Here is a 14,892-nt window from a genome sequence, read left to right on the forward strand (position 1 = left end):
GGGGGGGAGGGCAAAGATGTCCAATTTCGGCCGCACCCACGAGTCTAGTCTCTGGAATAGTTCTTAAGTCTTAGGTCCTCCCGGACCTCCAAGGGCCGCTGGGAAGGCCATCGGGGCCACCGGGGCCGCCAAAAGGGCCACCCGAAGGCCACCGAGGCTAGAGTGGTTTGCCCAGGGGCCCATTGTTCCTCAGATTCTTCCATTCTTACTTAGTTATTTTTGATCTTACAATCCCTGCATAGAAATCTGGCAACTCAGTCTTGGGGTGCTTTAGAGTTGCAAATGAGGTGGCAAAGTCCTACACGCATTACATCATATAATCTCCACTCCCTGCTAGTAAATGTATTTATTTATAGAAGATAGGGGGAGCAGCAGAAGCATGAATTTCTGTTGGGGAGAATTACTTCTGATGAAAAACCAAGATGTCCTCCTTAAAAAAACAGTTAATAAAGACGGAAGAAACCCCAGCCATATCTGACAGTGATCAGCTAAAATAGTAAAACATTCCTAATAGTGACCTGTTTTGTTTAAGAGGAAAAAAAGTCACTTGTGATATTTAAATTGTCTTCCTTCTCCAGCATTACTGTCCTCCCAAGATTTCTCATTTCAGACTTTCAAAAAACTACCCCCCTTAGACTACCCCCCTTAGAACTTGGAGAGGTTCATGACACAGCTTATTGCAGTAACTGTAAACAATGAGCACATACTTATCTCCAGACACAAGATACCACAAAGAGTATGCCCATCCTACTCCCCACGCCATAATAAACTGCTGTCACAGAAATTTCTTTCTACAGCTCTCATTTTAGAGGAATGACATTTAATGTTACAAACAATGAAGAAGTGGCACACCACTTGTTTCCAGACCTCAAGAAATTAATACCATGACAATTTATTAGAGCCCCTGTAATTTGAAAAGAGTCAGACGTTACCTGCCTGATGTGCTACCCATTTGCAATAGGATTGAGTTTATGAGCAAACTGAATCCCAGAGTATAGTTACATTGAATGGATGGATGGATGGATGGATGGATGGATGGATGAATGAGAAAGAAAGAAAGAAAGAAAGAAAGAAAGAAAGAAAGAAAGAAAGAAAGAAAGAAAGAAAGAAAGAAAGAAAGAAAGAAAGAAAGAAAGAAAGAAAATTAATTACAGGGTATGAGAAAAAAACGCTTTTACAGAAAGAGATCAAAATATTCTCAAACTTGATATGCTAATTTACTGCAAGTTGTATGGAATAAGCTTTTTAAAATTATTGTTGATTTATTAAATTTGTTTGCTCCCCATCTCCCTGTCAGGTGACTCTGGGTTTCTTACAACACTACTGCAATATTTGCAAACTCATGCAAATTCATAATGAGTATTTTCCAATATTTAAAATTTACAAAAGTTCCACTCAATCTATTTAGAAATTAAGAGCAGCAGGGATATATAAAATGTGGGATGTTCCAGAGGTTACTGAATTTTTGCTGAACTCTTAGCATTTTACACCATGGATCATCACATTGTCTGGGACTATTTAAGCACTGCCATGAGCAATATTAAAATTTTTACTCCTAATTTAGGAATTAATGCTAATTAATGCTTATTTAACTACTATATATGCTTGGAAGTATCCAAAGCACGATTTGCATCATTGTGAATATTTAAGGGTAGGTGGCAGATGAAACAAACCAGTGAGTTTTGTCATGAACATAAAATCTACAATTTTCTTCTCTGAAGCCAAATTATACTCTAGGCTACCAGCTACTCTGAAGTTGTTGTAATCAGATAGGAAATTCAAATTATATATCAATCAGAAGGTCTCAAAATCATTTTGAAGAGTACTATTGTTTGTTAACCAAACACAAAGGAAAAATTGCAAAATATGAATGATGCCTGAACATTTTTATTAGCAAAAAATCTAGAATAATGTTGCAACTTGTTATTTATATCAAAATAATATATTATGAACAGCTGCATCCATCATCTAAGATGAGTTCTATTTAATCCCTAAAAGAGAACTCAAATCTAATACATTTGGAACACTAGTTTTCAATAATTACATTTTGGGTATACAATCATTTCTATTTCCCATGAATCAGAAACCAACTGTTCTCTCATCCTAAGAGACTCAAGGCAGTTTTAGGAATTGCATGGCAATATCAAATATCAAGTATCAAGATTCCATTTCATATATTCATGTTCTAAACTAGGCTTTCAATAGTTTCTATCTAAGCATTAATATCACTGTATACACTAAGATTACAGTACAAAAAAGGTTTGTTTCTAAATAGAGAATATTTTTACAGTATGACCATTTTCAGTTCCAGCAGATAAATCAGAGCCTTATTAAACTCTAAAAGCAAGCTGAGCTGTTATCTCCTCTTATAATAGTATTCATTTTCAGAATATTACAGATATTAAAACACAAGAGAGTTACCAGAATTCTTCAGTACAGGAGATTCAGGAGGGGAGAAAGTCATGCTGGGCAGTAAATAAAGGTAGTTTTTATTAATTCCAGTGTTAAAATCAAAAGGAGATTTATAATCTTCATACAGATCCATATCTTGCCAGTCCATCACAGAGATCTTCGAATGCATGAGCACTCATTCTTTCCTGTACCTAGTGACATATTCATCTTTCTTAGTCTCTTTGCACCACTATGCCTTTACCCTGAAGTATGTCTGAAGCTGATCTGATCATAAGCTTTAGGCTGCCAGATTGAAATGTCACTGCAGAAATACTTCTTTATTGCATGGACTAATGCGGGCAGCAAACCAGAAATATGTGGTTTACGCCCCCTCAATGCACCAGAATGGTCTTTAGACATTAAATACCTATGATCCTGGAAAGCCTTAGCCCTTGCTGGATTACACCAAGAATTTTCAGGATTTTTTTTTTAAGTGTCAGCTGACTGCTATTGCACCAGAATATCCTTAATCTTCTAGGACACAAAAGGATTACTGGACATAATCTATTCTATCAGCCATCTGTGTAAGACTTCATGCTTGATTAATGGAATAGATTTTTTTCTCCCAAAAACACAAGCCGAGTTTTGCAGCCATTATCCCTGCAAAAAAATAGTTACATCTATTTCTTGCATTGTAGCAATGCATATTTAGCAGTTATACAAAAGAGAACAACTGTATTCTGTTTCCTAGTATCTCCATATAAACTTTGAAAAATACATCTTTCTTAATTCACACCCGTGCAGCTTTTAGCATTAACTGGATATGAAGCTATTGTGCATTCTAAGTTTTGAAAAAATAGACTTTGGATCAGTGAAAAAGAACCAATGCCTCAGATGAAACTATCCAACGTGTTATCCCAGCTTCAATAATATATTATCTTAAAAAATATAATTTGGCTACAAATTTTGGAGACTTCATCCAAGACTTGGCAAATGGCATCTATGCACCAGCGTAAGATTCTCATTTAAATTCTAAAATAAAGTCATAGATTATTGAATGTTGAATATATGTGCAAGCATGAATGAGTAAACTTCTGCATACAAATCTAGCTTGTTTCTTAAATCAGGAGAATAGGACTTGCTTCAAAACCCTCTCCTGTTTTTCAGCTGAGTGCTTGATCAAATTGTTTTATCTGTCTGTCATCCTGGGTACTTTATGAATGCTGTTATTTCCCCATATTCATTCAATGGAACACTTTATCTAAGGGCTTTTTCTGAATACAGTAATTCTTCCTTGTTACTGGAAATCAGAGTAGTTTCTTCTTAAGTTTGTAATTCCAGTTCTTTGGACAGAGAGCTGTCCAGAGAGACACTATTTTATCACTAAAATCTATTAATAATCTGCTATTATGCAAGTCTTACTTGTTGAAGTCAGAAGTTATAGCAAAAATATTATCTTTTGGGCGTGGAGCAAAGTTAAAAAAATTAATGATCCTTTTCAAGATTCATAACTGGTAAAAGTTGGTTTGTTCCCTTTACTTGAAGTTACTAAAGTCAATTATTGCAATTTATGTATTGAGTCAAATGTTATAAGCCACTGGTGACATCTTGGGTTCATTAGATGTTATTTTCTACAATCTATAAATAAGGATATCAAATCTAGTCTTCTAAAATCCAGACATCTGCTAAATGGCAGCAAAGAGGATTAGAGAGAACTAGAACTCAGAGTCTCCTGTTTCTAGCCTGGCGCCTTAGTCATAGACCAAACTGGTTCTCTATAGATCCATTACAGCAGGGGTGTCAAACTGCTGGCCCATGGGCCGGTTTAAATGGGTCTCGGGAGGAGCGGCAGCCTCCGACCTGCTGTGGTGAGGAACCGTTGGGCTCGAGTCAGGGACGATGTGAGCTGAATTTTCACACACCCCGGAGCCCCGCCGATTCTCCGTCGTCCTAGCAACGGACACAGAAGGTAAAATAAAAGGGGAATCCTCTCACACACACCCGGTTCGGAGAAGCTCTGCTGCCGCGTTGAGCAGCTGGAAAGGGATTTCCCTTAAGAGAGAACTGAAACAAGTGTGGAGGGAGAGTAGAGAAGTCCCCCCCCGGGGTTGGGTAGGCTCCGACTGTAGGGCTGAGTAGCTGGAGAGGGGTTTTCCTTGGGGTGAGCCGAGACCTCAGCTGTAACTGCAGGTCTGATAAAGGAAGACCCACCTCCCCAAGCCTTCCACAGGTTATTTTACACAGTGCTGGTCCCAGCGCTGTAGAAATAACTGTGGAATGGGATGAGTAGAATCCACCAATATTTTAGCCTCTGTTACCTGCCTTAGACCGGGAGCCAAAACTATCATGTCCGCCTGGGCTGAAGACCGAGTCAAGAATGGGGAGTGGCTACCCCAGGACGGGCATGACAAGTTGGCTGACCCGGTCTAATGGGCAGGAAGGCAGTTAACCCATTGGTGGATTCTACGTCTCCAGTGCTGGAGAACAAACTGGTTCTCTATAGACCAGTGGTTCTCAACCTTTTTAATGCCGCGACCCCAACCGGTCGTAAGTCGAGGACTAAACCGGTCGTAAGTCAAGGACTAAACCGGTCGTAAGTCGAGGACTACCCAACCGGTCGTAAGTCGAGGACTTTCCCTGCCCGGGAGTGCCACACATGCGTGGTTCCGCCCCCTGCGCCAGCTGAGGTGTAGCTGGCAAGCGGCAGAGACAGAGCAGGCCGACCACCAGCTGGCCCAGCCCAAGGGAGGTAAGGCACCCGCTGGAAAAGGGGGAAAAATGGTGGACAAAAAAAAATGGCAGACAAAAAAAATGGCAGACAGCCTTGCTTGGCGACCCCCATGAAATTCTCGATCGACCCCAAATGGGGTCCCGACCCACAGGTTGAGAACCACTGCTATAGACCCATTACAGCAGGGTGTCAAACTGCCGACCCACGGGCCGGTTTCATCATACCGAAGCCATGCCCACCCCATTGCCAGCAATGCAAAGAGTCGCAATACATCGCAACACGTCACATGACATAGCGAGTTTAACACCCGTGCATTACATTATCTGAATATATTTTCCACGACCTCCATGGCTGCTCTAATAAGTGCTACTTTGCAGCCTGTTTCTTGACTACAGGTAGCCCTCGACTTAAGACCACAATCGGGCCTAAAATTTCCATTGTTAGGCAAGATAGTTGTTAAGTGAGTTTTGCTCATTTTATGACTTTTGTTACTGCACTTAAGTGAATCAGCGCAGTTGTTATGTTAGTAACACAGTTGTTAAGTGAACCTGACTTCCCTATTGATTTTGCTTGTCAGAAAATCGCAAAAGGTGATCATATGGGTATGAAGATTTGCGAAAATTAGAATGCAGAGTCACTTGAAAGAAGCTGTCACTGCAGATGCTCACTCTTTACAATGAGGGGTCTTTGATGCTCTCTGCGCTTGCTTGTTTTCTAGCAGATGTTTCATTACCCAAACTAGGTAATATCAGTGCTAGTAAGGCGTGCTGTTTGCTGTCAGTTTATATTCTGGTGGCTTGCCTGTCAGTGTTGGAGGGGATTGTCTTACATATTCTTTGGTTGGGCTGTTTATTATTGGCTCTTTGGCAGTTTCTTGATTGGGGCATTGTTTACTTGATTGTTGGTCTGAAGTTAACCTTGGAGTTAATCTATGCTGATCTGAGTGCTGATTGCTGGTGGAGAGGTGCTTAGGTCTTTTTGTTCCCTTTTGGGCTGGTTGATAGTCTCTTTTGCATAGTCTATAGATGTTGTTAATGTCTATGCGTCTATTGATGGCTGATATGTCAGAATGCCAGGCTTCTAGAAATTCCCTAGACTTGGCTTGGTCTAGGATGGTCACATTTTCCCAGAATTATGATTGTAAGTGGGACTGATTATTAAAGAGTTACATGACCACGCCTAATTTTATGACCTTTATTGCAGCAGTCATTAAGTGAATAAAACGATCATTAAGTGAATTCGGCAGTTGTTAAGCTAATCCAGTGGTGGCGAACCTATGGCACGGGTGCCAGATGCGGCACTCGGAGCCCTCTCTGTGGGCACATGTGCCATTGCCCCAGCCTCGCCTCCCCCCACGACCCCCTCCTCACCAGCAGCCCCCCTGGAGGAGTCGCCCCTGAGCGTGGCCCACGCAGCGTAGAGCAGCCAAGGACATGGCAGCCAGGCAATGTAGACAAGACTCTGCCCTCACGCCCCATCGTGCACAATTGATACTGCAGGGCGCAGGCAGAGGGCGTGGCCATCATGGCGCTGCTGGGCTGCCTGGGCAATCTGTGGAGGGCCCTGGAGGTGGTGAGTGGCCCTGCGGGCAGGTGGGGTGGGGGATGGTATTGGGGCAGAACGGAGCGGGGGCACGGCAGGGGGTGGAGCAGGGGTGGGGCACTCGGTCTCTAAAAGGTTCGCCATCACTGAGCTAATCCATTGTCTGCAATGGGTATTTTTTTGGCCAAAAACTGGAAGTAAATGTCTGTGTGCAGCAAAACAAAAGTCATAAATTGCGGTCATTTGACTATGGGATGCTGTGGACCAATTATCAAGTGCCCAAAATGCAATCATGTGATTGCAGGGAAGGGGCAACAGGCAGAACACAAAATGTTTTTAGCTACACGAGTTACCAGGAACAAGTCCAGGAAAAAATGCAATTGGTGCATAAAATGTGTTTATGCAAAGGCTGCCACCTACCCCTTGAGCAGGAGCCATGAGTCTAGAACAGGGGTAGGCAACCTTGGCTCTTTTATGACTGGTGGACTTCAACTCCCAAAATTCCTGAGACAGCCATGCTGTCTCAGGAATTCTGGGACTTGAAGTCCACGAATCATAAAAGAGCCAAGGTTGCCTACACCTGGTCTAGAAGGGCCCAAAAATTATGCATCAGCTTAGTCGAGGGGAGTGCCAACCCATCCACTCAAAGATGTAATATCACTCAGCTGGGGGTGTCAAAAATCTAATCAAGTGTCTTGCCAGGGTTTCTCCCCATTCAGACTGTTACAGCCTCCAAACACTTGACCAGCAATGCAAAAGCATCACCTATCCAGTTAGAGATGGATATATGTAATTAAGCATACTGATTTATACAACATCCCATGTTGGCATCCAGAGGCAACCAACACTGCAGAGCCTAGGGCTCAGTCTCTTCTCGCTCAATACTGAGTGAAACTGGATATGGAGGAAAGAGGAGAATCACTGTAACATAGTGCCTCCCAACTCTTGAAACCAGTTAAGAAGCATCAAAACCCAGGAGAGGTCCAGGAGGGCTAGAACGGTTGCACCACTCCCATCCCGAGCTTTCCAAAGTTCACAGGCATGACCAATGCTACTTCAGTGCTATGTCCCGGCCCTAACCCACACTGAAAAGGATAATATTGCAAAAGTCTTGGGCCAGAAATATACCTTGATTTTTATTCCAATTACAAACATCATCTCTGAGACAAGCCCAGCCTGAAAATTGCAGGTTTTTTTTTTTTTTTAGAAAATGCATGGGCCAACAGGGGTAATAATACTTTGAATCATCTTACTATCAATCAGGCTTTTGAATTATTGCAAATTTGAGTTTTTGCAAGAGGAATCTGTATTAAGTATACTGCCACTGTGCTATTTTAGACAGTGGGTATGTTTTTTGGTTTCACGGTTTGGCTGCATCTAAAACTCTTATTTTCAGCATTAAAATGCATACAGGATGATTCTAAAACCACAGTATTTTTATAAGAAATTCAAGAGTGTTTTAAGGTATTATGTATAAAAGGTTTGGAATAAAGTGCTGGAATACCCCATGTTAAGAAATACAGGTTTTAAAAGAATATTAAAGAATATTTTAAACACTCTGAAAATGTTTACAAAGGTTTTGGGAGCATCTTCATTGTACCAGAAGTATAAAATAATAGAGGTGATACATACTGTATGAATATGATATGGGATTGCTACTACTGGTGTTGCCCTGTTTGGTTTAATAGCTGTAAGTTTTGTAACAATTCTGGGAAGAGTAACATGGTTTACATATGTCAACATGGTTCTACTTACATAACATGTGTGAAATCTATAAATATCTCAAAACTATGGATCATGGAGCACAGCAAATTACATACTGTATGTAAGCAGTAAAAATATTACCAACCGAGATTTACAGTCTTGGATCAGTTTTTTCCCTGTCTGCTTCTGAACTGGTTGTCTATGGAAATTCCTCCTCTTTTCCCCACAACAACAATCCGCTGAAGTGAGTTGGACTTAGAATGATTGGCCCAAAGTCACCCAATTGGCTTTCATGCCTAAGGCAGGACTAGAATTCACAGTCTCCGATTTCTAGTGTGGCTCCATTTAAAATCTGTTTTCTATACAAGTGATATGTTTTTGTATTTTGCCTTTTTTCTTTTGTTTCTTTTTTATTTATGTATACTAAAGAGAAAACAAAATATTAGAAAAAAACCTTTCAATCCACCTCGTGTTCACTTTTATGAAACAGTACTTTTTTACTCACTGCAGAAATTAATATTAAATCATAGTAATTCACCATTTTGATCAACTGACAGAAATGTAGTATTTATGTATGCAGACTTACTGCATAAGCCAAATCAAATTTTTGCTTATTTAATTTTTCAACATTATTCTAATTCAGGGGTCTTCAAACTTGGCCCTTTTATGACTTGTGGACTTCAACTCCCAGAATTCCTCAGCCAGCATGCCTGGCTGAGGAATTCTGGGAGTTGAAGTCCACAAGTCATAAAAGGGCCAAGTTTGAAGACCCCTGTTCTAATTTATCAATACAACGCCACTGCTTCTTTGAGGCTTCATTTGCTCTGTTATGTGTACCACTGTGCACTGCTGCACATAACTTTCTTGGAATATGTTTTAATAGAAGAAAGTTGATTTACTGCAGCCTATTTACTGTTTTGCCAGATAAATCTTTGCTTCGTATTGGAAAAGAATGGAACTCCTTTCTATCAATTTTTAAAATACATATTTATATCATAATATAAGCATTTTCACTCAAATCATTATGCACTGCAAAATAGATATCAGAAATAAAACATAACATAAAAAATAGATATCAGAAATAGATATCAGAAATAGATACCAGATAACAGTGGTGGGATTCAAATATGTTAACAACCAGTTCTCTGTGTGGATGCTGCTTCCAGAAGTCCATTCTGGGCCTGGGCAACAAAAAATTAGCTACTGGTTCTGCCAAAATGGTGCGAACCAGCTGAATCCCACCACTGATCCATTGGCTTAGAATCCTTAAAAAGAGTTAAAAAGTCAAATCTCTAAGAGAACATGACCAGCACCAATACAGCCCTTCCTCTTCAGGCATATTAAGATCAAATCCAGCTATGTTGACTACAAATTCTATAAATGGTCCCAATAGATTTAAGGTTATGTTTGGTAAGATTAGACCTTAGTGTTAGACTTTTTTGTCTACTTGAAATGATATGGCCATATAGGAAATAGGTTTTGCAAATGAGGTAATGCATCTACTTTGTGCTACTCACCTATTCTTGGACTTTGGCTATCAGCCCCAGCAAGCATGGCTAAAAAAAAAATCTCACATCCAAAATTTTATGGAAACTACTTTTTGCATACTTGTACTCCAGTCTATAGGCAAACAAAAAATTAACACATGTGGAAATGCTATGCAATAGATAATCATGTAACAGGAAGCTTTATTCTGGGCTGTTAAGCAAGCTATGAAATGTAACTTGCCACACATTGCCAAAGTGTGCTCCATAAAAAATGCACATAAATTCTAAATGTTCATTTGTCTAGCAGAACTTGTTCAAATATTCCCTAGAAAGCTTTCTGCTTATTCTTGGGACTTTAAACAAATTTTTGGAAAAGATAATCTGAAATTGGACAAAGACTATTTTGAATGACAAGATTTGCTCTACTGTAAATTTGGGAAAATTACAATATTTCTTAGGAGTATATTCTGTCAGAATAATGCAGTAGTACAAGAGAAATTCATTCTCTCTGAAATTAAAATAAGCATTTATAGTAATTTTCTGTGGCTTAGTTACACCTTCCTCTTTAAATAGCCTAATAAAAAAGTGAGATTTAGAAAGTAAAACACAAATTCTGTTTTTTTTACATAACCCCCGTTTGGAATCTTGGTTAACCTTAATCATAGTTAAGCTCACAAACAGCACTTAACACTTCCAGCCTGTAATTATTTCTTGGTACATCGTTGTAAAGAATGATCATTCAGATTAAGAAATTAGTTTACATGTAGTATTCACCATTTAAAACTAGTTAAAATATTTTTTTTAAAGTAAACATTAAAAACACACTTATTATATATATATTAGAGGAGCAAGGAATGGAGGGAACTACTTTCTCCTTTGCATGAGAAACATTGAAAAAGGTAATTTCATTTTAAAAAGCTGTTTTTTGTAAATTGCACAAATATTGAAATGACTCAATCTTGAGCATATTGGTTATTATTATTCAGCTCCATTGTGAAATGGGCATTACCCAAGACTTGTTCTATGTTTCTTTTTCCCTTCCATTCTTCCTCTGTGCCATCTTTAATGGAGAGTCAACTTCCTTTGATGTAAATATGGTACTAAAACAATATAGAAGACAAAGGGACTTGAGAAAGCATTCTGATTGAAGATTCTGTTACTAATAATAGCCTTCAAGTTATTAGTACAGTACATATTATTATGAGAAGATACAGATCAGCTTAATTATTACTAAAGTAAAAACTCCCTCAACTTGGCTTGTGTTGTTTTCTTGGCAACAAAATATAAGAGGCTTGCCAATCAATGTTTATTACTATCTCATTAAACCAAACCAATTTCTTCAAACTATAGATTTCAGGCTATTTGTGACCATAATGAAAGTCACCCATTATGATCATAAGTCATGATATTCATAAAGTGGGTCATCACATAACCAACCAATTTTATGACCTTTTTTGCAGTGGTCATTTAGCAAACCACCATGGTCATTAAGTGACTTCGAGAATTCACTGCTTGCTATGGGGTGTTTTTGCCAAAATCATAAATTGTGGTCATGTGACCACAGAATGCTGCAAACGGTTATATATATGAGCTGGATACCAAGTACTTGAAATGTATTAATGTAACCAGGGGGGAGCCATCCATGAGGACTGGGTCCATAAGTACTTTTTTGGGAGGGGGGGTCCATCCTAAATTCAAATGGTCAGTAAGCCACCAGTCATTAGTCGAGGACTACCTGTATACATGAATTTCATCTGTTTTAGCATTTCACCCATTAAGAAATATAAATGGGGGGGGGGAAATAGAGCACATCAAGATGCTGATGAAGATTCTCAGTCATCCAGATAGTCTGGAAGTTCTTTTCTAGAAAAGAAGTCCAGTTCCTACAACTCAACTTCCAGGTAGAACACAGAAACCAGAAAACTGAGTTCTAGCCCCACCTTAGGTACAAACCAAACTTTGACTTTCTCTTAGCCCCAGGAAGGAAGCAATGGCAAACCACTACTAAAAATGTTTGCGAAGAAAACCACAGGGACTATAGTCCACGGAGTTCCCATGAGTAAAAAACTGATTTGAAGGCACACACAAATTTAAAATAAATTAGCTATTAAAGCAGCTACCACACATGCTGTGAAAAAAGTCCATGTATTAACATTAATAGCCAACCACTATCAATTTGCACAATACACAGAGCCATAAAGTAAGCAAACACATTTGAGGTTAGCATGCTGTGCAAATCCAGTATGTGCAGTTAGTTCATCATGCAAACTGTGGGTTATTCCAAGTCTTAAACAATAAACCATTATTTCCTTTCAGAAGCCAAGGACCTAGCAAATCAGTTGCATTTTCAGCTGCACTTTCAGACAGAGCTTCCGAGGCTCTGAAACAGAAGTGATTCTATAGAATACTGGTGTTAAATGATGGATAATCCTTGTTTAGCTTCAATTTATCCACACAGAGAAAGTGAGCATGGCACAGTCTGCCTTACCCATACAAAAGTGAACCTTTATCTGTTTTCTGCACTACCGGTTTAAATGAAAAACATAAGATACTTTATTTACTTACAAGATTTATATGGCTGCCTATCTCACTTGATGACTTTATATGGCAATCAAAAGCCACAACCACCACTAGATCTGCATGCAACATTTGCATATTATTGTTGCTTTTCAGATGTGCTATCTTACAATTTCCATCATCTTCAGGAGGTATATTGGGAACTATAATTCCCTACTTCTGAAAGTAGTTTTTGTGAGAACATCAGTATAGTGCATAAACACATTTTGATCACTATATTGCACAAATTCATTCAATATCCTTAGTTTATGATTGAGAACAATCAGAATTCACTAAATCATGACTATGAATTTAGTGTGTGGTCCTTAGAATTTTTTCTCCCCAGATATCTGTTTTGGTTAATACTAAAAGATGAATTAAAGCTCACTGCATGTGCAGTAATACACACCCATATACCTAGCAATGTGCCGACTGGAACTCGTATAGTGTCCTGGTTCTAAGTATTCCTAGATTCTCTTCCTTTTAAAAAAGATCCTACAGAGTAGAAGCATTAATGTTTATTTTCATCTAGTAAATTGCTCCTGGAGCTGCTTTAGTAGCAAGTACAGCTGCCTAATTTTATTAGATTTTCATTCACACAGGCAGCACTCTCTTTGGGAAGAAAAAAGTAAGGACTGTGGGTTCCTCCACCCAAATTCAGCCTAAACCAGACTGTTAATCAGCTGACTGGCAAGTTTTCCAAGATCAGTTCAGATGAGAGAAAAGGACAGAAGAAATAGCAATCTCAGCTTCTTGCAAGTTGCTCATGCTCGTCTTTGGGCCCACCACCAAGGGATTCAAGGACTCCATCTGCTGCAATCTGAAATTTGGCAGAAGCAATGGTAAGACCAATCCACAGTATCAGAGTAGGTCTTACCTAGCTTTGCACTTCCAAAAAAGCAATACTGTACATGTAACACCAGACACAAAGGGTGGAAGAAATGTTATACTAAAGTTGAAGGTGCTACTTCCATATGCTGTTATGTTACCAAAAGCTGAAGATGCCTCAGAAAAGATACCCTGATAACTACCATAGGAGGAAAAGTGTATTGTACCAAGTCCTGGCCTGACCACCACGTTTGTAGGGCGGTAGCCACACCTCCGGCAAACAAATCGAATGTCCTCACCATGTAGCAAGAAGGAAGACAGCTGTTCCTGTTCTGCCCCCTCAAACCTTTCCAAAGTGCAATTTCTAAATTCGGGTGTTTTTATTTTTTTTGTCTCCAAGTTTTGGAAATCGCTCCCCGCCTAAACAACACCGGTGAGTCCACGTTCTAGTAGCACCCCTCGTAAGAACCAGGCAGTTCCCACTTCCTGGGTGCAACAAGCACCACGGCAAGAGGGAGAGGAGGTGCGGGAGCACAGAGAGTCTCCGAAGCGAACACCGCCGCTGGTCGCTCTGGGTGCTCGCCAAAACTCCACCGTCCCGAGCGGCTGCCGTGTGTGCTCTGTTCTTCGGGCTTCAATCACAACGGCTTCGCCCCGCTGTGCGGGCAAGGGCGGACCAGCGAAGGGCCTCTGGCGAAAGAGGCGCCCAACGCGCGCCACGCCTCTCGCTCGAAAACGCAGTTCGGAGCCAAAGCCTGGGGTCGCAAGGGGGAGAGAGCGGGCGGCGGCGGCGGCTTTCGAGCTCCATAGCGGGAGCGGAGCTTCCTTCCGCCGAGGCAAACCCATCCCCGAGTGTAACGCGGGGTCGCTACCCAAAGCTTGTCAATGTGCACGGCTGCTCTCCCCACGAAAGAAAGACCCGCCGCCCGGGAGCCCCAAGACAAGGGCAGGCGGGTTTGAGCGGAAGGGAACCGCGACCAGAAAAACAAACAAACCACCACCCCGCTCGCCTTACCTTGCTGGCTGCCGGGGTTCGTCTCCGCAGCCATCCCCGTCGGCCTCTCGCGGACTCTTCCTCCCTCGGTGGCGCCCAGAACGGAGAGCGGCGACGTCGAGGCACCAACTGCAGCCTCCCAGCCTGGGAGCCGCCCGCCAACACGCCCCACAGCGCCGCGCCGCTCTCGCCTTTCGCTTCGCCGCGCGCAAGACGCCCGCGCCTGTTATAGGGCGGGTTCCCGTTGGCGTCCACGTCAGCCGGGGAGGCAGAAAAGCCACCCGACCGTCTACTAGCCCCCCCCCGCTGACCCCACGGCGGGAAGGTGCGCCGCAGGTGCGGCAGCGGGAGCCCAGGTTAAAGTCTAAGGAAAAATAGGCCGCGGGCATTGTTGACATCCGCTTCAAGAGGGCCTGGCTCCTAACAGGACTTGCCCTAGCCTAGCAGGAACAATTAAAAGTGCCGAAAGGCTGCGGATGTAAGGACTCCGCCCCTACCAACAAGACCAGAAGTAAACGTGCATGGAAGAAAATGAATATGTGCAGAGCATTTTCTGTGCAAAACATTGCTTCCCAACTATCTAAGATTGGAACGAAGAAGATGTTGAGATTCTAGAAAGAGTACAGAGAAGAGCAACAAAGATGATTAGGGGACTGGAG

General features: G+C 41.2%; 1 protein-coding gene across 3 annotated transcripts in view; it reads right to left on the reverse strand.

Annotated features, from left to right (window-relative positions):
• Window positions 1–14,401, reverse strand: part of TPD52 (tumor protein D52) — a 26,088-nt gene extending 11,687 nt beyond the window's left edge. For 2 of the 3 annotated variants that reach the window (XM_015832056.1, XM_015832058.1), the window contains exon 1: window positions 2,422–2,560. In XM_015832056.1, the coding sequence (XP_015687542.1) occupies window positions 2,422–2,560 (139 nt within the window). Of the gene's footprint in view, window positions 1–2,421; window positions 2,561–14,254 lie in introns of those variants that run through there. The other variant, XM_015832057.1, reaches the window with a different exon arrangement.
• Between the last annotated feature and the right edge of the window lie 491 nt (window positions 14,402–14,892).

This window comes from Protobothrops mucrosquamatus, unplaced genomic scaffold (assembly GCF_001527695.2).
Source record: "Protobothrops mucrosquamatus isolate PMUCROS unplaced genomic scaffold, P.Mucros_1.0 scaffold_297, whole genome shotgun sequence".
Taxonomy (NCBI): domain Eukaryota; kingdom Metazoa; phylum Chordata; class Lepidosauria; order Squamata; family Viperidae; genus Protobothrops; species Protobothrops mucrosquamatus.